The 27,741-nt window shown below is 40.4% G+C and overlaps 1 protein-coding gene across 1 annotated transcript in view; it reads left to right on the top strand.

Annotated features, from left to right (window-relative positions):
- Positions 1 to 27,741, top strand: part of LOC130885536 (uncharacterized) — a gene marked incomplete at its 5' end in the record, with an annotated part of 270,826 nt that overhangs the window by 162,197 nt on the left and 80,888 nt on the right. Inside the window, 1 exon segment of the mRNA XM_057787070.1 lies at positions 27,464 to 27,682. Within this exon segment, the coding sequence (XP_057643053.1) occupies positions 27,464 to 27,682 (219 nt within the window).

Here is a 27,741-nt window from a genome sequence, read left to right as displayed (position 1 = left end):
CTTTGATTGAGTTGCTAGTTGGGAGCAGTGCATGGAAAAAGAATCAAGCAAACAAAAGCATCCGATCAAGTCCATATGACTTTGTGTAATGATGGAATCCAGCTCCAAGAGCTTGGAGAAATGTTGATTCAGACTTAGATGTCAGAGGATAAGGAGCAATTGGGGACTAACGAGATTTGTCTGACTAAGAAAGTCTGGAACTGGTTGTTGCAAAAAAGAAGGTCATTTTTTCATGTGTGAATTTAGCACACACCTCTTTAAGGACACTGAGATCATCTAGATGCTGATACAAAATGCTTCAGAGAAATCCCGTGCCAGTTTACTCCAGGCTTCGATGTTCATTACTTATAGGTACGGCCAGACTGGAATTGTGAAAACTAGCAGTTAGAGGGGGTTGCTCACCTAATAACTGCAAAATTTAGGAACATGTTCCACGCCTTCTATCGTGTGCTCTCAGCAAAAGGTTGTGGGTCTATACAACTGAAACATAAAGAAGCTAGAGGAGTGGGTAATAACATCTACTCTCTGTGTACAGAACTAAGAAGGGTTACTGATTCCATGAGGCAGCAAAAAAATAAAATTAAATTAAAAGGATTTAGCGTAGTAAGAAATAGTGCTAAAGAGCCTGAGAGATGGCTCAGCAGTTAAGATTCCTTGTGACTCTTGCGGCAGACTCAGGTTCAATTGCCAGCACCTGCACAGTGACTCACAGTCACCAGTAACAACAGTTCCAGGGGATCCCACACCCTCTTCTAACCTCTGCAGATACAAGACATACAAGTGGTACACTTACATGCACCCAGGCAAAACTCACAAGCTCCAAAATAAAATAAATAGACCTAAATTTTTTTTAAAATAAACAGTCTTAAGCCTTCCAGGAAGGGGATACAATATGATACTCTATTTCTGGCCATATGAAACAGTATCTTTTGGAACATGACAGGACCACCATCAATTCAGAAAGTCTGTAGTTGCCTATGCAGACATGCACAAAATAGGTACATTGACAATCCAACTTCTACGGGAGAAGGGCATTCAAAGTCCTTATGTGTAGGTGAGAAACTCCCAATGGCTAATGGTTGCTGGGAAAGAATCACTTTTCTGTAGGGCCATGGTTCCTGGCAGTTTGACCATGCTCCAGTGGGTGTATATGATTATACCCATGTGTACATGATAATCACTAATTAGACTCAATGAGCTTTGTACATGTAAAGAAGATATGAAGTTGGGAGGGGGTGAGGGATAGATCCCGGAAGATTTAGAGGAGTGAATAGTATGTGTGTGAAATTCTCAAAGCATAAATAAAAATATATTAAAAGAGAAAAACATTGTGTGCTTGTGTAAAATTGCCCCATTGATCCCCAATATAATGCATAATTAATACATGCTAATAAAACAATAAAATACTTACAGAAGGTAGAATAGAGAATAAAGTTCAGAATACTGTTTGTACTAAGAGTGGTCTCATCTTTGTTGCTGTTTCATGCTATTTCAATCCTCTCACTCCTAGAACAGAATTAGTTGTTGGGTTGTTCAAGGACCCCCCAGCCAAAGAACTTGTAAGAAAGTATAAGTCCTAAGTTTAGAAAGCTAGATTTAAAAAGCATTGAGCAAACTATATGCTTTTAATCCTTCATCTAGTTAATTTTGCCTAAGTATATTTTTGAATGACTTCCTCAGAGTACTTGGATACAGATTTAATAGAATAAATACTGTTATCACATCAACACGCACTATTTCCTTTCAAGAACTAAAGCCATCATCAAACCTCAGAGTTGAAAATGATACTTAAACCAAACATTTGAAACCACACATTGAACAAAATACATTATACTTCACGTAGACCAACTATAATTATGAAAAACATAAGGTTTAACTGACAATTGCCATTTGTTTGAGGTGGTTTTACTCTTCTGTACTTTTCTGGGATGTTGCTTAAAGATGTTTTAATCCAGAAATATGACTTTGCTTTATTGGTGAGGACTACAAGTTATGCGACTTACTACTTGGGTTCATATCTTGGTTTTATCATTTAATAGTGTTCTTGAGCAAATTTGACCACTCTTTGTCTCGGTTTCCTGAGGCACAATGACAGTACCTCTCATAGGGATATGGTAACAATTAAATGAATTTCTGTAAACAGTGCACATGGAGAGGTGTCTGGCACAAAGTAATGCCTGATCCTTATAGATTAACCCAATTGCTTTGTGAAATTTTCCCTAGTTACAAAAAGTAATAACAAAAATTAAAAAGTTAAAAACCAGTGCTTTCAAGACATGCAAAGTTTTTCTAATGTGGCAATTATACAGTTGTGGATTGCATTACTTCAGAATGGTTTAAAATGTCCAGTCAGGGAACTGTTTCTTGTCAATATCCCAACTGGAATTTGTAACACAACTCAGCATCCTGTTTTCACCTCTTCACTCTCAAACTTAAGTGGCTCCAAGTCCATGGTAGGACTATGTTCCATCCATTTGTAAACTAATTCTAGAATTCAGTCAACCGGGAATACTAAGTATCCATAGGAGCTTAGAGGCAAATATCTCCTGGGATCAATTCTGGCCTGATGATTGCTGTTCTCAAGCAGGTTTATAATTAGGAGCAAGAGGAAAGACTCTGTGGCTCTTCCCATGCATTACTGCTCAGCCTAATGTGCCTCAGCGTAGTCGAGGCTGGTCCATGGGAGAGAATGGATTTCGAGGTGTGTGGATCTCTGTTTGGTTGGAGTAATGTAAGAAGATCATGGACAGTCCTGATGGGTGTTGAGCTGCGTGAGATGGTTGGTCTTTGTAGTAGGGAGAGGGAGTAGCTCACGGTTCAGCTGTGCATGCTATAATCAGTCTCTTGATCCCTGGAGGTGAGAGTTCGGTCTCGGTATCACACATAACAGATCTCAAAGTAAGAAAAATGCTTCATTGAAAGCTCCAGGGATTCACATGAAATTCATCAATTATGGTGAATGGATACACATCTCTCTACCAAATTTGGTTTTGGTAGACATATACAATACTAGTTTCTCGAGTTGTTTGGATTTCCTTCTTGAGCTCAAGAAGACACTGCAATAGATTATAGAACTCCTGTGATTCATATAATCTCTGAGAAAAGAGTAACACATGTCTGAGTACCACAGATAATATTAAATATTATTTTTAGGTTTCTAGAAAAGTCCTTTCTCTCCTGCACTTTCATTTATAATATATGTGTCCCTTCTCTTTGGATAAATGTTTTTTGAAAGGTCTCCCCAGTCTTTGCAAGTTTTCTTTCATGATACAAGGTAATGTCATTCTCTGTCTTGTTTTCTTATTAAAAAATTCTACATATTGAAAAATGCAGTAGCTATTTCCCCTGCTAGTTAATACAAGTAGCAAAAACTGACTGGGATGTATGAGTCAGGTATGATTGGAACTAGAGATATATTCAAAATCATCTTGAGGTGTGACATCCTTAAGGCAAATTTGTTGTTATTATTATTATTATTACACTCCAAACAACATTGGAATGACAATACAGTCTTTGTAAGCAGTTAGTAGCTGAAGTAACTTACATTAGGAAAAAAAATTCATCTTCTCTATATATTATTGAATTTGTCAGTAAAAAATTAATTAACAATGTTTTCATCTGAGAATTAGTAAAGGGTAATGGCCATAGCTAATTCCTTTACAGATCCACTCTCGTCCCCCCTTTTTCTCTTACCCCTACTCTCAGCCACTCATATATATTGGACCACATGCTAGGCCCCATAAGTTGATGGAATTACATTTATTCTTGCAGATTTTCATTAACTAGCTAATGTTCTTTCCCTCTGTCCAAGTAGAAGAGGAAGAAAAATAAAGTCAAGCATTTACACAAAATTATTTTTAGATGGAGAACAATTTAGTCACAACCATTAAAGTATTATATAATTTGCTAAGTTTAATCTCCAGTCACAAGGTTCTCATTCCTTCCCAGTGAGAACCTACTTACACAAAAAAGGTAACTAAAGGCAGAATTTGCACAATCATTTGGTTTGTTCTTTTTTACAAAAGGCCAAGGACTTGACACCCAATGGAAGATAATTTTTTTCCTGGGAATAAAAAGATAGAACTATTTAGAAAGGAATCCCTCACTCCAATGTCATGAGCTATTGTGGTCCAGGGGTTCTGACCTTCATTTGAACTCATCAAGAGCATCACATCATGTTTTCAAGCTCCAATTTAAACAGGAAGTTAATTCGGGGGTAGGGGTACTGAGAAGATTATTTGGTTCTTTTTTTGAAGAAAAGTCTTTTGTGAATCAACATTTCAACATCTTGGACGTTCTTAATTAATCCCATTACGTAATGGCAGAGGGTAAGTTATTTTTACAGGGCTTTTAACTAGTTACTGATGTAATTTGTTATGTGTTGTTTACTAGTCTGTCCCTACATTACCCTCATCTTTGAAGTCTTCTTCAATTAATAGAAGACATTTTGACCTTATGCTGCAAACAGGACAGCTGCCAACTCTGTTATTTGTTTGCTTAATCTGCTATTTTCAATCCATATTTCATATATGTTATATAGGAGTGAATTATAAATATATAAACGATTTAACGTAGATTTGTGTTCAAGTGATCCTTTTCATTTTTGGAAAGACAAGCGAGTTTATAATTTTACTACCGTTTTCAAAATATGGAACCTAAATTCCAAGACTTTATATTCTTAGAATCCTATCCGTATCCAGAAAACCTTTACTTGGTGTTTTTGTAAATTAGTTCAAGATTATTAGCTGACTATAGAGAAGGGACTAATTCATGGGGTTCAGGATGATTATGGGGGCATCACAGAATGAGTGAGCCTTGTCTCTGTATTCAGTGCCATGACATCATGTTAACAGCCAGGATCTCCTGCTTTGCATCCAGTGCTGCCACGGGGCCTTTGTCCATTTTTTTCCCCTGCTGTAATAGGATACGTAAGACTAACTTTATTTTTTTTTAAGAAAGGGTTTTATTTCCTCACAGCTTTAACAGGAAAGGTCCAAGATCAGTCCCTGCTGTTCATTTGGTTTCTGGTGTGATGGTGTGCAGTAGAAGCCCAGGGAGGCAGACGACTGCACTGTGATAGTTAGTGGACAGATTACAGGTTAGCCCTACTCTCACAACAGCTTGTTCATTGAGATCTTACAGGTCTCACAAGGGCTCTGTCCATCCCTTCTGAGAGCAGCTCTACCAATGACCCAGCTCCCCACCCCCACTAGAACTCAACTATTAAAGTCCCTTCAGCACTCCGCGCGGTCATACTGGAGACCAAGCCTCCAACACATGAACTCTAGGGGACGTGAAGAAATCTTGCCCCGGCTTTATCACAGAGTCAGTAGCAAGACGTGTAGGTTGGGTCATACATGGTTTTAATCACATCCTCTAAAGCAGGTTTCCAGTCAAGTCACATGGCTAAGGTGTAGATATCTTAGAAAGGAGGGAGGGAATTTTATATGTGTCTAGATTTTACCTGCAGAGTCACATAGCATGCTATGGCACATGTGCACACACGTGTAAGAAGTGGAGGGCCACAGGAGTATTTGAGGACAGATCACTAACCAGTTTCCTAGAAACATGATCATCTTTACTTGTACATTCTCCTAAAAACAAGCTGTCACCCACCATATATCATACCATACTTTTGACCCTCTAGAACCATGACAGAAATGAAGATCTCTTTCTAAAGTAGCCTGACTTGGTTACTTTTGTTATAGCAATGAAAAATGAACTAAGTGAATATCTTTTCCAAACCTAGCTGGAGCATAGTGTATTGGTTCAGCATCTGGCAGAAAGGCGACTCTGCTAACAGATGGTAGGTGTGATAGAGACTGAATTATGGAGTGGCACTTCTAGGAACCTAAGTGTGTCTGCATGGGAGTCCATGTGTCCATAGAAGTGAGACACCAAACAGTAAATATCACAACATGTCGAGATAGAATAGCTGCAATAAAAATATTTTTTACAGTTTAGTATTCTTAAGGGATTTTTTTTTTTGTCTTGACATTTGAACAAAACACCCCACACTCTCTTTATTCTGATCCCAGCAAATAATACTGTGGGCGCCAACCTTTTAATAGATAAAGTGGCTCTGCTTTTGGGTGAATCTATTCGGAAACTGTACAGAGAAGGAGATTCTGAGATGGATAACATCGCTTTCTCATGCTGACACCCAGTGCAGACAACATGGGCGTTCTCAGAGAGGTGGGCCCAAGCTTTTCGAGCCCTGCTAGTAATGCGCATTGTACCTTGACTGTCTTCTCAGTTCTTCCATAGCACAGGGGCCAGGACACAAGTAAATATTTGAAAATTTTTCTTGCTGCAATGGATTCCCACCCAGTTCCTCTGTAAGGTGTTGATTCTGGCTGACAACTTGATCATTGTCATAGAACCTTGAATTGAAACTGCAATGTAGGGATATAGCCCCACCCATTGGGGGCGTGTTCGCCTCGGGCTAATGTTTATGGATAAATCTGCCAGGCGTGATCCCAGCAGCCCTTTCTTTTGCTCCGCTTTTCCTGTTCTCCGCGGGAACCTGTGGTCCTGTAAGTCTATTTCCTTATTAAAGCTGTATATATCTATATAATCTGTCTACATTCATTTACGCCGCCACACTGCAATTTGACATTTTCATTTGGAGTGCCCCCAAGATAGAGGTGTTTTTCTTTTTCTTTAAAGTCTCAAACCATTGGAACTGATTTGGGATCTGACATGTCCACTACCTGCCTTTAGAATGAACCAGCCTGTGCTCAACCCCCATATGCATCCTCATTCCTGCTTTGATTTTGAATCTTGCTTCGATGTACTCCCGACATGACTGTGCTCCAGAGTTGTGTCCCAACAGTGTTTTTTATTTGAATTGTTGTTAGAAGCACTGTATTGGAAATTGGACACTTTTAGTGCATCGTTCCAGCTGATTTATCCACCCCTCCATGTGTGGCAGCACAGTGTTGTTGCAGTGTGACGTCCTGGATGCCAGCTGCCGATCTGAAGCACTTTCCTTAGCAGTCTGATGACCCGGATGTCACCACACCGTTAGTACCTCATGTTTCTAGGCTTCCTGTGCTTCACAAAATGGGAGAAGATGAGAGACGAAAATGATTCTGGGTCTTCTTTTTTTTTTTTTTTAAATAACAAATTCAAATAGACCCCAGACCTCTTCTTCCCATAGAACACACCGCTCTGATATTTATGATATTGATGCGAGACTTTTGAGGCTTTCAGAAAAATACTTAAGACATTTTTGAAGTTGTGAAATTTTTGGAAAAAGTATACAATCATGTAATTTCTTGAAATGCTTAAAGAGCCTTAAGATACTTTAAAAGCAATTCTTCAGCACACACTGCCAAGGTACATTTGTATGCGTTTTAATGACCTTCACCTAGTGCCCAGGAGAGTGGTTGTCAGATAAATCATTATATAAATTTTTAGGTGCTGTCTTGAATGGAGCAGAAGTAGCGTCTCAGGATAGTTCAGTTGTCTGAATAACTAGCTGAACTTTTTTGCTATCCAAAAACATTTAAGACATTCAAGCCTCACAGGTAAAGAAAGGCATTATTAATTCTGTCCTTCAGTGTTGATATTCACTGCAGTCATGGGAAAGCCATGCTGGTTTGTGTTGAGTTCTCTGTATTTTCTTTTCAATAATTAAGAGTAGCATACTTTTTCATACATGCTTCTGGTGGGATAGCTTGAGGCGCTTTTGAGATGGTCTCAACAGCAACCGATGTTTCTGCCCCTCATTTGGTAGATACCTTGTCAAGTTTTTCAAGGTTAGAAAATAATTGAGAAATTGTGCAAATGACCAGTGAGCAGGCATATTCTGGAGTGCCCCCACCTCTTCAATCCCAATGCAAGTCACATCCCCGTTCCTTCCTCACTAAGATGTCATCTGTGAGTTTACCTGGTCCCCTGGTTCCCTCATACACCGTAGACAGTAGACTGTGCTTTAACACAGTTCCATATGTTGTGGTAACCCTAACCATAAAACAATTTTTGTTGCTACTTTATAATTGTAATTTTGCTACGTTGTGCACTGTGATGTAAATATCTGAGATGCAGGATATCTGATATGCGACCTCTTTGAAAGGGTTTTTTTACACTCCCTGAAGAGCTCTAGAGCCACAGGTTGAGAATCACGGCTGTAGACAGTCCAGATTACCGAATGCACAAGTAGTAATTGCGTTTCCACTTCTGCTACGATGTATCTTTGAGACAGCTAAGATCACTTCCTCCCACATTTTGCTTCTCAAGAAGCCCTGTGATGCCTGACTTCCTGTTTTAGCAGTCGATGACGTTGCCGGCTAGATAGAGCAGTCTGTCCCCGACACGCAACTGCTCAGTGGTGACCTGTGTTGAAACCTTGTCCTGACTATGGCTGAAGTTCACACTTTTTCAACAGCTCAGCTGGAGAAGTGGAGAAGCCTTGGGAAAGGGCCATCTGATTTATGGTTTCCATTTTCTCCCTATTTCAAAACCTAGCACAAACAAGTTGTGGTCACATTAAATGGCACCCACACAGCGGGTGGCACATTTCATATTTACACGCCACCACAATGTGGGAGTCATTATTTCAGGTTAGCCAAATGCTGTGTATGGCAGCACCACATGGCACCATTTGCTCATTTCTGTGTGGCCTGGATGATGATTAAATGTACGTAATACTTTCTGGTTTCATTGTTCAGGGTGCCTGCTGGGATTTTTTTGGTTATTTTTATTTTTTATTATTAAATCAAACTTAAAAATTTTACTACTTGAAAAGAAGATGGATTTTCAAGTTTGGAATCCCTAAACAGTTAGCTTCCTGGCTGCCTAAATTCCGAGAGAGAAGTACCAGGAGAATTTGATCCAATGTAAACCCAATGTGATTATTTTTAAGTTTTAGAGAGACATATATATCTTAGATTTATGATAAAAGTTTAAGAGGAAAAGAGAGAAGAAAAAAAACCAGAGCTCTTATGTAGCACGAAGAGTCCTGAAGATAAAGAAGTTCCAATATGATATTTTAAAATAGATAGTTTAAACCAAGCCCCTCTCCTTTGAGAAGTATGCAGTTTGGGATATTAACAGCCAGGCCTAATAGGTCTTTGAAAAACTTACCTAATGCTTTAAACCTCTTTGGATAAGACGCTATTTATTCTGACTATGCAAAAAAAAAAAAAAAACAAAAATGGATGGCTGCTGGGTGTTTCTTCTTGCTTTAGCCCAGGCTCTCTGACTTTTTCTGACTTTTCCACATAAAGACTTCAGATTGTCATCTGCAAATTCGCTGGGCCACCCTCCTAACCATCCTGGGTCATGTACCTGCTGCACGTTGGCCACCGCAAAAACCACTTCCATCTTTGGGGTTTCTTTTCTCCTCTTGTTATTTATTTATTTATTTATTTATTTATTTATTTATTTATTTATTTCCCGAGACAGGGTTTCTCTGTAGCTCTTTTGGTTCCTGTCCTGGATCTAGCTCTTGTAGACCAGGCTGGCCTTGAACTTACAGAGATCCGCCTGCCTCTGCCTCCCGAGTGCTGGGATTAAAGGCATGTGTCACCACCGCCCGGCTCTTTTCTCCTCTTTTAATAGTAAGATGGTTACTCTTTTACCAGTCCAAATTCTACCATGCAGAAGCATCTCCTTTGACTATTGTAAAATTTTTTTTATAAAAATCAAATTTTATCACTTCCCCCTTCCCTTTCTCCTTCCAGCCCCTCTCATATCGCTACTTCACTCCCTCTCAAATGGGCAGCCCCCTTTTCTTTGATTACTATTGTGAAAGATACATAAATGTATCAATATTTAAGCAAACTTACTGAGTCTATTTGGGTTGTTTGGGTATATATCATTTCAGGGCTGACCACATTGTGTTGGATTCTCCATTAAGGGGATCATGTTTGAGAAAGATCAATTCTGCCTCTCTCCGTAGTTTTCAGTTCCTTTCTTTGGTTGGTGGTAGGGCCTTGAAAAATGTCACCCTTCCTAGTTAGTATATCAATGGGAATTATCATTGTTCAGGTCTTGCTTGGGCAGCCACATTGTTGGGGTTTCATGGGTGAAGTTAGGAGACACTATCTCACAGTAGAGCAGTAGAGAAGCCCCCCCCCCCTTTTTTTTGGCCCAGGCCCTTCCTCTCAGATCCTTTTCGCCATCTTCAGGTGGCTTATAGCACGTGGCAGGGTTTAAATGCTGTGGGACCAGTAATGGTACTATATTGTTTGGAGAACAATGACAGAAGAGCTTACACATGCTCAGTAAACACACAGAGTTTTCATATCAAATATTTTTCAGCCTCAGTGGATCAAATCCACGGACATGTAGAGCCCTAGTCGTCTACCTTTCCCTTACTACCTTCCATGTTTATAAGTGTTGGTTGAATTATACATAAGGAAAAAAAGAATACTCAGTTCGTCCAATCAAATTCTGACTTAAAAAGGGAGGAATGGTCCCTTCTCACCATTTGGTAATTAGACATAACATCCTCCCTGGAGGTGCTAAATTCCAAATGCCATGGCTTCCAGGATGGAATAGCTGCTACAGCTAAGTCTTGGGAGGTGAGGCTCCTTCTTGGGGACTTGGGAATTATAGAGAAAGAACTTTACAAGAAGAGACGTTAACCGGCAGTGGCAATATAAGCAAACAATACTTGTCTGTTAATCCTGTACAATTAACACTGATGAAGAGGAAAATACAGTTTTCAGGACTCCAATGTGATCATAACATATCCCAGGAAATCATGTCGGATTTAATCGCAGGTGTGAAATTAACCAATGCTATTTTCATAAACGCTATAATTAACCCAGATTTCCAGTAAGAGGTCTTTAAGGTTCTAGAGAATTCTCTGTAGTCATCTTTCCTTATGTATTTACTTCTTAAAGGGTGGGCATACCCCTGAGCAGATTTTTCTCTCTTAGTTTTGACCTATCCCTTGTTCTAATCAAAGTGGTACCCACCAGATCCATGCTTGCTTATCCAAGGCCATCGCCCTTTCGTATGTGTGCTTCAGAAGGAGTGGTGCAGGTTTTGTGAATGTCTAATTTTGCTTCCAGGAAAAGAATTGTCTATATTTAGTTTTCTTGTATTTGCTACTTAAGAATGCAGAATTTATTATTATGTGCTTAAAGCAATCATTGAACACTGACATTTTAAGTATGACAATAATCCAATTGTCACCCATTCAGTTAACTGAAAACATCTTCACTTCCTGAGTGGAGTAATTATAGCGCACTGTTACTGTCTTTTAATTGTAGACATGTTTGTTTTTGTGTTTATTTTGGTTGAGGCTGTCTTCAAGGACATCCCTTGTCTCAAACTTGGCAATCTGCCTTTTCTTGTTCTCTGATTCTTTCTGACAAATAAATTAAAACACGGTGGCAACAATTTCGAAGTGAGAAATGTTTTTTATGTTTTATAGGCCTTGCTTGTGCCTAAAATAGGAATTGTTATGATTCCAGAATATGAACTGTTTTAGTTATTGCTTTGTTATTTTTACAATTATTGAAATACATTATTTAGTTATTTATTTCACATGTACGCATTCATGACTATGGGTGTATACAGGCCACACTGCTCAAGTAGAGGTCAGAGGACAGCTTCATTTCTCTATTTACCTTCCTCTTGTTTTAGATAGGATCTCTTGTTCGCAACTGCATACACCAGGTTCAACTGGTCCATGAGTTTCTGGAGACTCCCCTTTGTCTATCTCCTGTCATCCTGTAATTACACACATGCACACTACTGTGTCTCACTTATACATGTGTTCTGTGGATTTGAGCTCATGAGGTTTGCAATACGACACTTCAGCCATCTCCCCATCACCTCCCCTTTTGAAACAGAATCCCATGCAGCCCAGCCTGGTCTTGAACTCCCTATGTAGCTAAGGGTGACCTTGAACTTCGGCTCCTCTTGCCTCCACTTCTCAAGTGTTAGTAATAAAGCACGCCGCCCATCTAGATTATGAATTATTTTAAAAACAATGTGTGATCAGGAACTGGAGAGATGGCACAACACTTAAGACATATACTACTTTGGAAGAGGACCAGAGTTAAGTTCCCAAATATCCATATTGGGTGACTCATAACCTCTTCAATTTCAGGGATCCAACATCCCCTTCTGGCCTCTGTAGGTCCATGTACTTTCATGGACAAAACAGCACACACACACAGACATACACACACAATCAATTAAAAATATAGCGGATCTTTAAAAAATAAAAAATGACTATAAAAATAAGACTTTAAGGGTTGATTTCAGATGTACCCAAAGATTCTAGATGATGAGGTTTAGATATCTCAGGCCCTATTGTTCTAAGAACCCCCACTAACAGGGGAATGAAATGTTGCTATTTTGGTTTTGTAAGACATTTAGGCTCAAATGTCCAGGGTGAATTTTAATCATAAGGATGTTTGATTGTGGATTACTTTGTACAATAATTATTTCAGTGTTCCATCATGTGGAAAGCTTAATTCAGAAATTTTTCATTTTCTAATTGAGTGCCGTGTGTTTTCCTTCTGAGCTTTATATGTCATCCATATGTCATCCACTTGTTCGTACTCTTTACTTTTGTGTCTGCTTAATACACTGTGCTACTAAGTTACCCACTGAGTGATTTGTGTGTGTAAATTTTCTTTTGTATTATTTTTTATCATGTTGATTCTGGTTACTAATATTTTAAGGAGCAGAACACGAAATGAACATTCCATATAGCACATTTCCTTACTGTGATTCTAAGTGCACTGTCTGTAATCACCTTCCAGCCACTATAGCCATGGTACTGTGGCTTATTTATGAGCATGGATAGACATGCATCCACATGTATATATAAGCAACATGTGTGCGTATACAAGCCTACCTCAGTTTTGTTGAGAAGAGGATTTTGTTGGGAAATCTCCCAGCCTTCTCTCTAAATAGTACTTACTGTTTATGGTGTGTGCACAGTCTACTTAATAATCATCTTGCCACCTACAAAATATACAGCACCAACCCTAACATTTAAATAAACCTGTATTTCAATTGTTCTTTCACCTCTGCCATTCTAAGTGCTGAGATCACAGACATCTCTGCCACACCCCGCTGAAAAATGCCATTTACACATTCTATCTCTTTTTGTTCTTTAGGTAATTTCACGTGTGTGTGTGTGTGTGTGTGTGTGTGTGTGTATGTGGCATACTCTCATTAATGTTACTCCTACCTTCTCTTATCTCCCTCCCTGCTTGTTACTCACATCCACAAATCCCATTCCTAAACTTAGGTCTTTTTGCATTATATTTTTAGCCTACTGAGTTTGCACAGGACTTTCTGTATGACCAGGGGTTTACTACTCATCACTCGAGCACAGTGAGTACATCTGTGGCTATACAGCTGAGGACCATGTCGGACACTGTCTCTGTTCTCTTTATGTCACATGGAAATGGAGCTGGTTCTATCTTGTTCAGATCTCTTCAGGCTGGGAAGACTTGCCTACTCACATGGCAGCCCCCATGTGCCTCATACATTTCTCATAGCACTTAGTTTCCTGACGTCATCTTATTTCATGTAAAGATTTACAAAAATGAAGCAAAACATGGTTTACAAGCAAAATGTGCAGATGTCCAGCTCATCAGTTAGATACATATAATCCAATTTTATTATCATTATTATTATATACATATCATCTGATGGGCTGGACACGTGCATATACCCAGGATAAATACTAGGGAACCATATCTTTTTTTTAGATGGTCTTCATTTTTTAAGAGAGTTGCATGAAGAGAAAAATGAGCATCTCTGTTATTTAGCTTGGATGGTCTTGCATTTCTCTCTGGGCTTATATTCATGTCAGCACCAGGGAGGAGGACCTTTTTGACCAGCTGATGGAAGACAAATGGACAAAGGCCCTAGTAGCTGGTGCCCAACGGGAAACACTTCATGGACTGACTTTCTCTGGATACCACTAGGCATTGCATTTCCACTGAAAGTAGAAGGTAGCCAGTAAACCTGGGGGCTCATGGTAGATACAAAATCCTGGCTACCGCCAAAGGAGCCCAAAAGGGAAAAGATGCTGTATACGAAATTTGGGAGACAATGTTAGGGTCTGGTAACTGGGACAGCTTCTGAATGACTAGCAGCAGTGACTTAGCCAGTCTGGACACACTGGATGCAGGCGTGATTGTCACCCCTGTGAGCAGCACCATGAAGGATAGTTTCATGCTTCTCACTGTTATTCACAATTTAAAACTTACGGATGGTTTGCTTCTAGAATTTCCCATTCATTCGTTTATTTATTTACTTATTTTTTTTCCCGTGACAGACTGTGAGTCAATGAAACCATAATGAAAGATCATGGGTTTAACAAAAGCTGCTATGTTGCCTGAAAACAAGAAATGGTGCAAGGCAACCACCCTGAGAGAGGCAAAACTGACAAAATTACTATTTAATAGAAATCCACTCTCTGTCATTAATACTAACTCCCTAGATCCAAATACCAAACAGATACATGGGCACAGGTGGGCTTTCTACCCAGGTTCAACAATACAGGGTGCCATTCATTAACATCCACATGATCTACTGCTGCCAAATGTCTTAGCCACTACCCCAGATTAACGCAGATAACCACGGCCCCAGATTAAGCATCACACCTCAAGACCAGCCAGGGGCTTGCTTCACTACCCTAGAGCTCCCAGACCTTGGAAAGAACAGCAAGCAGTTCAGCTTGACTAAGATGAACACATATTCCAGATCCAGCTTTGTATGTAAAACCAATATGGCAACAGTCAGGATCACTATCTGAAAATTTATAGTGTTTGATGCATTAACTCACAAACTGCACCATGGCCTCAGAAAGAAGAAGGGGCTTATGGGGCCAGAAAGGAGATACAGCTGTAGACAGGAAACCTACCCAATCTGACCATTTTCTATCCCACAAAGCTTCTGGTCCAAGACACTGACCAAAGGACCTCTTAGTAAGGCAGCTGAAGTGTCAGCTTCAAATGTGGCCTAGAACGATGGGGAACACGTAAGAAAGCAGCCACAAGAGGACAAGGGATGGGCATCCCCTGTACATAGTCTCCTAGTGACCCATTTGGGTTTCCTTGGGCAAAAACTAGATTTGTAATTATATGATCGCAAATCTGTGTAATTCTGGAGGCCCCTGTTTCCAGAAGAAAAATAATCTTCCTCTGAGGACCCCAGACTCAGGGCACTGAGTTCTGAGACACACCCACTGTAAGGTCACATCAGGCTTCTGGGCCAACACTTACTTTTACAACACTTCCACAGTTGTGATTTCAGTGTTTTCAGTGCTTGAGTTCAAAGCCAGAGTATACATGGTACATAACTGGCCACTGAACTACATCCCCAGCCCTATAAACCTTTCATAAAAATATTTAGGAAAGACCTTTGTAAGAACACAATACTTCGAATATGCCGAACTACTTGTATGTGAATGTTTTAAAGGGATCTATCTATCTATCTATCTATCTATCTATCTATCTATCTATCTATCTATCATCTATCTATCTACCTACCTACTATCTCCCTCCCTCCCTCCCTCCCTCCCTCCCTCCCTCCCTCCCTCCTTCCCTACCTCCCTCCCTACCTATTCATTTATCTATTTATTTTGATTGAAGAAAGTAAAAGCTTCTTAAAAACCCCCAGAGGAAGATTTTTCAGGAGAGGTATTTCTCATCACCTAGCTTTGCCCTCTTTCTTATCATTGCTGGCATTCTATTTTAAGTCCAGCAGAAGCAGGATCTGTGGTTCCTTTGGAAGTGTGGCTTAAAGGTTAGGCTTGTTGACCCAGGCCAAAGGACTGGTTCGAGTCCTGGGAAGTGATTGGCCTGGCACATCTCGAAGAACACGGCTGTTTGATTGTGTGCCTCTGTAGGTATTTATTGACATGGAGACTCAAAAATTACTCAGAGCAAATTTAATTAGCTCTTTAATTTCTAGATTTCCTCAGAGCCATCAACACAAATTACTTTTTATAATAGGTGACTAAATAAAAAAACTCAGGATTATATTAGAAAGACAAAGAATTAATATTTTGTATTCTGTGTTTGTTGCATTGAATAATGAAGGTTTATTTTCCTCTAGTTTAGGTCCTTACTCAGGAATTTTAAAAGGAGACACAAATGAATAGTTATTAAAATTTCTCTTGACATAATAGGAAGGATTTAAATATTATTTCAACAGAAGGACACTTGTCTATAAGGAGCGTCAAGAGCACAATTTGAGCCACTTGCACTATTATTTGAAGAGAATATATTATCACTGTTATTCACAAAAAACTGCTAAAATAATTCTACTGGCTAATATGAGTTGAGAATCTAACACAGATAATCACTACTAACAACCTGACATGTGTCTTGTTTTCAGTCTCTCCATGGTCCACAGAAACAAGTACTTGTCTTACAGACCTTTTTCGGATGTTGAACAGATCACTCAGGTGTATAGAATTAGTCTAGGGTGGAGTTGAAGATGGAGAAAATGCCATCTGGTTCAAAAATTCAAACTTTTAAAATTATAAAAGAGATTTTTCTTCTGGTGCTGTGTTTATATATCAAATATAGCTGCGTGTATTCTCTGTATATGTAAGGAAAGCTCATTCCTGATGCATTTTTAAGCCACATCGTCGGGGTTCATTGCTCTATCTCTGCCTTTCTGAGTATATCTCTGAGTTACCTCGAAAGAAGACTCTCAACACTGAGTTAAGATTTGTTGTAGCTGAACTTTTTCATCTACGATGAGCTCTATCTGTGTTAGACATCTCTGTTGAGCTGGGAGGACGCGAGGTGTATTTCACATGTGCCTACATTTTGCTAGATAATTAAACTTGACCCTCCAGATTTGACTATTACAGTATACTCTGCATGCTTAAAGCCTGGTGACATGGATCAGTAGGCATGTGTGTCTAAGCCTGAGAATCTGAGTTTGATGCCCAGGTCTTGCATTTGTGGGAGAAGAGATCTGACTCCCATAGGTTGTCCTCTGAGCTCAACATCAATGCCTATGTGCACACAGGGTACACATACACACATGTGAAAATCGTTTTCCAATCTTTATTTAAAGTCATATACCCAGTGTGTGTATAGTTGACCCCGTCCCTTCTCCCACTTTCAATATATTCCTGTGATTTGGAGATACATTTCTGGATTTTTAAAAGTATAATACGTGTTCATCTAACAAAGGTGACCCAAACTTTGCTTCTAGGAAAGGTAGAAAAGAGAAGAATACATCATTCTACTGATTGCTTGTGATTGTAGATGTCTCAGCATTTCTGCCACACCTGAGATGCCTAGATAGAGAACTCAAATCTGATTCCGGAGCTTGGAATTATATCCACATCTAGTGGGAGCTCCCCTGTGTTTATATCAGGAGTGATCCTTCTTTCCAAATGGCAATCGCTTTCTACCACCCTAACTCCCTTTCTTCCTCAGTCCTTGTAATTTCAAAGAGAGGAGCCGCGTAATTGCCTATCATGCGAAGCATGTGGGATGCACAGACTAGAGAGCTCACAAACCAGTTCAAAACTCTTTTGAATGAGAGTACTGAGAAGATCCAGGGCTCAGAAGGGACCCTTCGCTCTTAGCCCAGAGGGATTCATCTCCATCCTTAGCTTAGGAGTCTCCACATCCTGGGAAGCCCCTGCTGTGTTCTGTGTCTGCATATGGGGGCTTTGCTCGGCTTCGCTTTTCCTGTACTGTTTTGCTAATGCATTATCATGCTGCTCATCAACATAATTGTTTTCAAAGCTAACGGCTTTTATATTATTGCTCAAATTATTAATAAAATTTCCATTATGCATGAAGTATTTAGCCAGTTTTTCTTATGAAGTACTTTGTAAACACTGTAACTAATTAGGCCAGGAAAAGCACAGGAAGGTAAATGCTCCTTTTCCTACTCACAGATGGCAAAACGCTAAGTGAATGAGGAGGACTAGGAAGTGAGTTACAGGAGGAGCTGCGAAACCCGCAGCTCTCAGCCTCCAGCTCAAGTGTCACTGTTGAGTCAGGAGCAAACACTGACCATAGTTCCCAGACATCTTAGATGCTGTGAAGCCCTGGATCCACCCATCTCCATGGGAAAATTCACGGAGAAATACATAAATCTTGCTATTGTATGAGTATTAATGATCACAGAGTGCTAAATAAAGTGTTACTCGTAGATGCCAACGCTAACCTTCTTTTTTTTTCTTTTTTAATTAAAATTTCCAACTGCTCCCCGTTTCCCATTTCCCTCCCCCTCCTCCCACACATTGCCCCCTCCCTCCACTCCCCTCCCCCATCCCCACTCCTCTTCTCCTCCCCCCAGTCCATTCCCCCTCCCTCTCGATACTGAAGAGCAGTCCAAATTCCCTGCCCTACAGGAAGACCAAGGTCCTAACCTTCTAAAGCCGAGTCACGGTGTACGTCACGGTGTACGTCACGGTGTACCGAGGAATAGATAGATTGTTTGCAGGAATGTAATGCAGGTTTAAGTCACCTTGGTTGTAAGTGCTGCTATTGTTTGGAGGTTGGCTCTCAATTTTCTTTTCCTGTCACTGTCCCTGTCCGGCTCCAAAGCTTCCCGCTCACATTCAGAAGCTGTCATTGGAAAGAACAGCCTAAAGAGTTTGGAAGTCTCCTTGGACTGCTTCGATAGACTTCAATTCCTGTTTTCTCATTAGAACATTCATACTTCTGTGCCTCAGTGGGAAAGATCAATTATTTCAATGTCAGTGGTGGTAATATTACCCCTAAGATTTAGCAATTTTCAAAGATCTTTTAACTTAATTAGAAGCATTTGTTGTAAATTGAATTAAACCTGTTAAAAGTGCAATGTGTTATATTAAATGCATAATATCCAAATTGGCCAAGGAGACACATTTTTAAGGAGAACGTTCCAGTTTTTTCGAATGTGCGCATTGCGATGAGCAGGAATGTGTTCCTTTCATCAGTTTGCTGAAAGTTGAAAGAGTAGGTCAGGATTTTATCTCAGGATATTTAGATGGATGTGTTCGTATTGACAGACACCTTTGAATAAAACATGCATATTTCATACAAAGGCTTGAAATAAGTAGGACAAAGCAGGGAGGATACAAACATTACAAAACTTAAAGATAAAGCTGAAGCCAGAGGTGATTAATATATTAGCATTAACACAATGCTTAGTACATAATTGTAATTTCATAATTAATTTTTGAACAGATACCTCCTTTTTCCAAAGATGAACCTTCTTAACATCACATATTTTCCCTCATCTCTAAACACGTGAACACTGTGACCTGGCCCAGGGAATGCCAACAAGTCAAAATGGTTAATGACACGCTGCATGAGTTCACCAGGCTTTCTGTAACTGACCTTTAGAAAATTCTCAAGGTAGTTTTCAAATGTCTTAGGCACTCGGCAAAGATGAGGGCCTAGGCTATTTGAATATTGCAAAGGGTACAGTCAATGATAGGCCAGCTCATGGAGGCAGAGCTTTATGTGGCCTGAAAACACGTGGAAAACAATTTGATTTTAAAACTCTGCTCAGGTGATGAGGGTGGGGGAAGGGCGGCCTAGAATCTTGTGAGAACAGATGGACTCACTTGCTCTTTCATGTCAGGTTTTAAAAAGCTTCAGAGCTTTAAGAATATAAAAGCTCTTGGACATCCCAGGGAGCTTGGGTTCAAACCTCCCAGAGATACTAAAGCCCTCAAGTGCTCAGGTCCCTAATAGACTATATCCTGCTGAGTGCATAGAGCTTACCCACATCCTCACTCCCTTTGCATGCTTACACCATCTCCAGATCACTCAGGACATCTGATGCTATGTAAATCTGTGTCAATAATTTTCAATCACGCTGCTTAGGGACTAGTGGCAAAGAAAACGGCGGCACAAGCTCAGGACAAATGTAAGTCTTATTTTGTTTGTTTATTTATTTATTTATTTATTTATTTATTTATTTATTTATTTATTGGTTTTTCGAGACAGAGTTTCTCTGTGGTTTTGGAGCCTGTCCTGGAACTAGCTCTTGTAGACCAGGCTGGTCTCGAACTCACAGAGATCCGCCCGCCTCTGCCTCCCAAGTGCTGGGATTAAAGGCGTGCGCCACCACCGCCCGGCATTTTGTTTATTTTTTTATTTATTTATGTTTTTGTTTTTTTGAGACAGGGTTTCTCTGTAGCTTTGGGGCATGCCCTGGAACTAGCTCTTGCAGACCAAGCTGGCCTCGAACTCACAGAGATCTGCCTGCCTCTGCCTCAGGAATGATGGGATTAAAGGTGTGTGCCACCACCGCCCAGCTCAAATGCAAGTCTTAAAAGGGTTTTACTTTTTGAGAATTCCATACATGAGTATTGTATTCACATGATTTCCAGCCCTCTTCTCTCCATTCCATCTCCTTCTGGGTCACCTCTACAACCCTCTCTCAAATTTACCGATGAACACATGACCTCATCCTTATTTACACCAACTCCTCCTTCCTCTCGCTAGCACACAGCACCTTCCAGCACTAGGAAAGCTAGTCCTGATAGAGGAGGATTCCAGGTTAGTTCAATTTTATTCCTCCAAGTCCTGGAGGACTTGGACACAGACCTTGGAAAAATTAAACTGGAAATGATTTTGAAGCCTCATCCCTGAACTCTAGCTCGCATAATATTGGAAGTATTAGAAGCTGCAGAGAGGGAGAGAGGGAGGAGCAATTGGTAGTCCCACCCAGCTGTTAAAGCCCATAAACCACAACAATTACAGATGTGGCAAGTTATCCCCAGTGGTGAAACAGGCACTTTTATCTTGGGGGTAACCAACAGTTGTCTAATTGGACTTAAGGCTTGCTGCACAAAAAGTCATGTCTGGTACTATAAACCTAGCAAACGTGAACTACCCAAGAATTTCTGATCATGGGTCATAGGCGCTAGAACAGAACCTACTATTAAAGTGTTAATCTAATTAATCCTTATCGATTAAAAATTGGGAGTCAGCTATCAGAGTCAGAATCTGAAAGATCAAAGAAGCAGGAGAGCAGCTGCCAGTTGCTTCCTACCTCTTCTGTCCCTCTAGTACAAAAGGGCCAAGGTCTTCTCTAAGCCCACCTTCCTACTTCCTATATGCTATCTGACCTTAGCCCTCCAAACCTCACAGTCAGCGAGTGGCGAGTTCTGCCTTCAGGCTCAAGTCAAGCTTTATTTGTCATGGACAATGAAAATATCACACAACATACTTCTGTCGTTTTCCTAAGCAAATATAATTCCTAACTGTATACTAAATATTTAGCTTTATATCCACAGAGATCTGTACCTCTCACCCCCATCAAATACAATTTTGGAAAAATACTTTCTTTGGACTAGGGAGATGACTCAATGTGTAAAGTGTTTGATATGTTAGTATGAGGATGTGGGTCTCAAACACCTACCGAGTGGGAGGTAAAACAGAGGTGAAGGGCTCCTATAACTCCAGATCTAGGCAGTGCAAACACAGTTGGATCCCACAGGCTCATTGACCATCCAGCATAGACAAATAGATGTGCTCCAGGTTCAGTGAGAGGTTCTTGTATCCAAAAATAAGATGATAGGCCGGTGAAGTGGCTCAGTGGGCAAAGGTACTTTTCATGTAAGCCTGTTGACCTGCGTCCAATTTCTAGAGCTCATGTAAAGCTGGGAAGAGAGAATCTGTTTCATAAAGTTGTTAAAGGATCCCTATTCATATGTGGCATACACACACACACGAAATAATAACGCATTAAAATTAAACGAGGTATGTTAAACATATTTTCAGTTAAAGAAATTAGACTTTCATCTGAGAACTGTGGATGTGATTCTATGTGCTGTGCCTCCTTCTTGTTCAACCTCAAGTCCCATTTTCGTAATTTCTCTTCATTTTGGAGAACTCAGAGGAGAAGTTCCCTTTGGTCTAGTTTGAGATAGGAACGTGCTCCCTGTTTCCTCATACCATCTATATGTCATTAAAGACGTTATGCACTGGGTCTCAGCCCCATGCATTTGCACTTCCCTGTGTCTATCAATAGACCAGAATTTCTATGGGGAGAGCTTTCTAAGGCCTCTCACCCTTGTTCATCTTTTCTACCCTCATATTCCGCTGCTTCTGGGACAGATTATGCACACTGAGGACTTAGGACAATGAGGAGTTCTGACTTTGCACTTTTGGAGATCAGAAGTCTGTAAAGGGGGTCTGGTAGAAATGAAGGATGAAAAGGGCTGGTTTGTTTAGAGGCACCAAGGGACAACGTTTCCTTGACCTGTTCAGTTCTACAGTTGGTTCTTCTTCCTCAGTCATCTGTGTCTGCATAGGCTACAAATTCAGGCCAAGGTTGTCTGCAGTGCCCTCCTCCCAGCTGCCCTTCTAGTCTGCTCTGTCTCTTTGCCTGCCATCATCTCCCAATCTTTGGAGACACTTGTAACTGCATTGGGCTCATCTCAAATAAATTAAAATAATCTTACTTTTAGCTGCAACCAAATTTTTTTCTGCTGCTTAATTCACCACTGCTATTTAATTTTACATAATCGCAAATTCCAGGGTTTTGTGGGTGATATTTTCAGGGGTACTATTCTCCCAATAACACTATCACAGGGCCTGGCATATCAGACACATGGAGTGATGATCTAGGAGTGACCAGAATTCTGCAAAGGAAGTGACATTCCTTTCAGGTTTCAGGGCAAGGAGTTGTCAGTCTCCTGGTATCTCTTGATCTGGAGGTTTTGTGATAAGTTCCATCAAGAGGTGATGGAGAAAAGTCCTGATGGAAAGACAGGAACATGCAGAGAACATTCCTGGTTACCAACCATGTTTCCTTGAGCAAATCATGGAACTGACTTGGCTTTAGTTCTGACTCTGTGATCACTGGAGAGACTTGGCGGTGACCTCTGCATATTCCTTTACGTCTTCATTTTAACTACTTTATATCTTTATTTTAACAGCTCTCTGAAATACTGAATAATAAGTCTTAGGAAGCCTCAGAATTATTGAGCACATTCGTGGGTTTTTTGTTTGTTTGTTTGTTTAAATGACAGTAGGGCTAGAGAGATAGCTCAGTGGGTAAAGGATTTGCTTCCTGAGTCTGAGGACCGGAGTCCCAAGTCTAAAGCCAGATTCGGTTGCATACCTCTGTAATCTCAGCATGCCTATGATATGGGAGATGAAAACAGGAGAACCTGGAAGCTCACAGGCCAGATAGACTGGTGTGCACAGTGATGAAAACCAGGAGACCCTGTCTCAAACAAGGTGGGATGTGAGAACTGACACCCAGGATGGTCCTGTGACCCCCATAATCCCCCTTTCTCACACACAAACACCAGAGACATCACACACACACACACACACACACACACACACACACTCACACAAAGCATTATCCTGATGAATAGAATACAGTGAAAAATAAAAAAGACCTAATACAATAAATATTTATCTGGAATCATTAGATTTTTAAAATGTTAGGTGGGGATTATATTTGGTAATGTCAGGAAGGAGTATGGAAATTTTAGTGCCATCTATTGGTACTGATTTTGAAATAAGGGTTACTACAGCTTGCTAATGAGCCTGTCCAGTATTCAGCTTCCTGAGGGTCTGTATTGACCACAAAAGACCACTTAAGAATGCATTTTGTGCCCTTCTTCTCCAAAGAAATTTTTTTATGTTATTATTATTACACTGATGAATTGTAGAAATCTTGTTTGATTTCAGGTCTCTATAAAGATTGGGCATGCAAGGGGGATATATGGGTGTCATATGAAAGGTGACTGAAGTTCAGAGAAATAGGTTTCATTTAATAGCTGAAGACTGGATGGCTTCCCTGTCCCCCTGTCACCCCCCTGCCCAGCTCTGGTGGCTCACCCCTGAGCAATAGAAGTGCTGTCTTCATGAATCGAGGGCATGCTGCTGGCCTCAATGTGATTTTCCAATGATCTGTGTGCTCCATGGCTTCCTTCATAACCAACAAATCAATCCCCACTCCCCGTATTACACACCCCAGTGGTAGATGCCATTCATTATCCTTCTCATGGTCAGATTCCTTGTACATAACCAAGAAAGATTACAGAAGGGCAGACTGGTGGAAATGCGGATGGGAATATTCCACAAGGACAGGGCATCTTGTAACCTGCATTGCATGCTCACAAGTCCAACAAAGGAGCTCTGGCAAGGCAATAATCAAACATGGAAGCCGGTATCTGTTGAAGGAAATACAGTTTGTATGTTATCTATGGAGACAGTTGTGGGTGTAATACTATATATCTGTGCACTGAGATTCAGGTACAAACTCTAAATTATTATAAGGCAAGAACTTCTGTATATTGTAATAGGGACATCAGTTATAACATGATACCTCACTAGCTCCTTTAACTAATAAAATGCAATTTCTAATTTTACTGAGATGCACCTAGCATCACCAATTCTTTTGCTAATACCAAATTTCAAGGCTGGTAAAATTTTAAGCACCAGATGATTAACTTTTCCTGAATTCTTTGAATCTACATGCATGGTTACCATCACTGAATGAATAAAGACTAATATACATTTGAATTAATCCATAACAAATGATTGAGTATTTTGAATGACATGTGAATGCATCTAATTTAACCTTGGTGTTATTTTTTTTCCAAATCAAATGTATGACAAGCAAAGATTTGCTTCTAGGTGTGAGTGGCAATACTTAATCCGTGAAACTAACTGGGAATGTGGCTGTGGGGCAGTTTCTCTACATAGGGACTCAAACTGCTCAGTCACTTATACCAATGGATGTAAAAAGAACAATGGAAATTTCCACTCATCAAATAAGCTTCCATCTTTTCCATTTTGCACATGTTGAGGTTTTCTAGCTCCCTGAAAACAATACAATGTGGAGCCTGCATCTGATTTCTCCTTTCTCTAAAGAGGTGGAACAGTGATGCAGGAATTAACGGATCACATGTAGAATCTTTGCTTGAGTGGTGTAGAAAAGTTTGGGTTTCATTTCACATGATAGAAGGGCTAGTCTGGGGTTCTCTCAGAGGAGACCTCAACCCTGACAGTATCTCTGTCTGCCACCAAGGCTCCTTGCAGGGTGTGTGTGTGTGTGTGTGTGTGTGTGTGCATGTGCCTGTGTGTGCATGTTTGTATGGGTTGCAAGGACTTTGACTGCAAAAGATCCAAGACTGTTTTTTTTTTTAATAGCAATATAGAAATGTTTGATTTGTAGGGTGGGAATATAGGGGGTTAGATTTGTCAAACCCTCTGAGCAATGCATACAAAATATATGCCATTTATGGCATTCAAATCATAAGCCATTACTTGGAATTTCAAAACACTATTTGGTTTCAAGTGTTCTGAAGTTAGCCAGGCATAATGTGTGGTGTGCAGACCCAAAGTTCCTGGAACCCCTCATCCAAATGGTTGAAGCTTTAAGAAAGAGGTAACCCTGTCCTTGCCTTTCACCCTAAACACACCTCACAGGGCTGGAGTGCAGAGCTGTGCACATGCGTGGAGGGAGTGTGTGATGGGTCACTGTACCCACCTCTGATCTAAACTCTCCTTTCATGTTCCACATATGTGTGTGCACATGCACACATGCTCTGCTTCTTATTTCTTTGTTATTCTCTAGGGTGATTAAAAGGTATGCTCAGTACAAAAGTGGGTGATGGTTCATTCCTCCATGGCAAAACACCAGGGAACTGTCAGTTTCAGCTTTAGTGCCCTGTTAGCCTACGAAGACCAAAAGGTCATAGCTATGTCCCCTTTCGTGTTGATACTCTGTTGTCAGATTTATGTTTCCATGGCTTCCCTACACTTCCTATGGCATGCTCGTCATTGTACTTGACAGTCTTCAGACAGCCGTGAGCTTTATTAAGTAAAGTCTGTTGAGTGTATCCATGGGTTTTACACTTTTCTGGTAAACAATAAGTCCTTTATTTTGAATTCTTGTTGGGGTATCTTAGTGCTATATGAGTAACTCACTTAAGTTTCAAATAATTCATTTTTAACAACAGATAAACCAATGTCTTATCACACTTCATTTGTTGTTTGTTGGATTCCCCTCTGTGTGCTGTGATTACCATTAATGAATTAAAAAAAAACTGCCTTGGCCTGTTGATAAGGAAGAACTTAGGTAGGCAGTGAGGAATGGACTGAATGCTGGGAGAAAGAAGGGCAGAGGCAGGGGGATGCCATGGATCGGCCACCAGAGACAGATGCACTGAAACTTTGCCGGTAGGCCACGACCTCTTGGTGATATACAGATTACTAGAAATGGGTTAAACTAAGATGCAAGAGTTAGCCAATAAGAAGTTAGAGCTGATGGGCCATGCAGTAATTTAATTAATATAGTTTCTCTGTGATTATTTTGTGGCTGGGAGGCTGGGACCAATGAGCAGTCCCCTCCTCCCAATAGTTGTTGTTGTTGGTGTTGGAGGATTTGTGTGTGTGTGTGTGTGAGTGTGTGTGTGTGTATGTGTGTGTGTGTAGGTACAGGCATGCACACATGTATGGAAAGTAGTAGTCAAAGGACAACTTTTGGGAGTTGATTCTTCTACTAAACTCAGGATGTCAGGCTTGCTAACAAACTCCCTTACCCGCTGTGCCATCTCACTGGCTCCAATAAACACACTGACATGCTATGAAGAATATCTGCTATTGTGAGCAGGTGACATAAGAGGGGATATACTGTAGATTTACAATTTTTTCCAGGAAAATTAAACTTACTTCTTCTAATAATTCCTTCCCACGTTTTATGCCATAAGCATGTAGCTCAGTGATGGGTAGATTTACATTGTTGGACATCTGATCTTAGGAATGTTTCTTCCTATAAAGTCTACACCATGACTCATTCCACGGCAGGAAAAGATTGTCCTTCCAGGCACCATTGAACATTTGCTTCCCCTGACTTTAACTGCAACAGAAAGGTCAGGTCGCAGAATCCTGTAGTTTTGTCCTTTTGTGACTAGGTTATTTCACGTTAACTGTCCTCAAGGCTCATTCACATTGTAGCATGTGTCAGAATTCCTTCATTTATTTTATGCTAGACAATACTTTATTGCGTATTATCAGATATGTTCCCTTCAACCACTCCTCAGTGGGCATTTCTGTTGCTTCCATGTCTCAGCTGCTGAAGATGTTGCTGCCATGAGCAGGGGTGTGGTTATCACTTCCCTGCTCTGCTTTCAATTCCTCTGGATATGGATTATGATTTGAATAGGTGGGCCATATGATAGCTACATTTTTTTGTATTGGTGTTAAATACACCATACTGTTTCCCAAGGTAATACTCAAGAATTCTAATACCAATGCTTGGGACTTTCTGTTGTTTTGTTGTTCTTGTTGCTTTTAATAGGCCTTGTAAGGAGGATGGATTTGTGTCTCATGGCTTTCATTTACATTAGCCTAACTCACATTTACCCATGTTGTCTTCAATCATCCATTTCAACAAAAGGGAGAATAAATGTGCTTGACTTCCAAATGTTTAGAACTAATTTCATTCAGTTCTGTTCAGCACTGGAGCACTTCCCTTCAGGGCATATGGTAGGTCCAGCGTTGACTTGTGGTTTCTTTGTTTGCAGCTGCTCTCCTATTGTAGATGGCTGTGGATCTGGGGAGGTAGCCAAACACCTCCACTTTACATCGGTGTCCTTGTTTTCAGAACTTGAATTAGCTCAATGGCAGAGCCAGGGATTCTGGTACCTCCTGCTGCTGATGGCTTCTCTCTGGTTCCTGAGGCTCTACCTGCATTATCTGGGCCAGTGGCTTTTCCTCTGGGCCCTTTCAACTCCAGTTACAAAGTAAGTGCTTTCCCCTGCAAATCAAGGAGATGCATTTTCATCTTGCTAGGGCCAATCAG

Source organism: Chionomys nivalis, chromosome 13 (genome assembly GCF_950005125.1).
Source record: "Chionomys nivalis chromosome 13, mChiNiv1.1, whole genome shotgun sequence".
NCBI lineage: Eukaryota > Metazoa > Chordata > Mammalia > Rodentia > Cricetidae > Chionomys > Chionomys nivalis.
The sequence above is the reverse complement of the archived record's forward strand: the minus strand, read 5'-3'. Positions and strand labels throughout refer to the sequence as shown.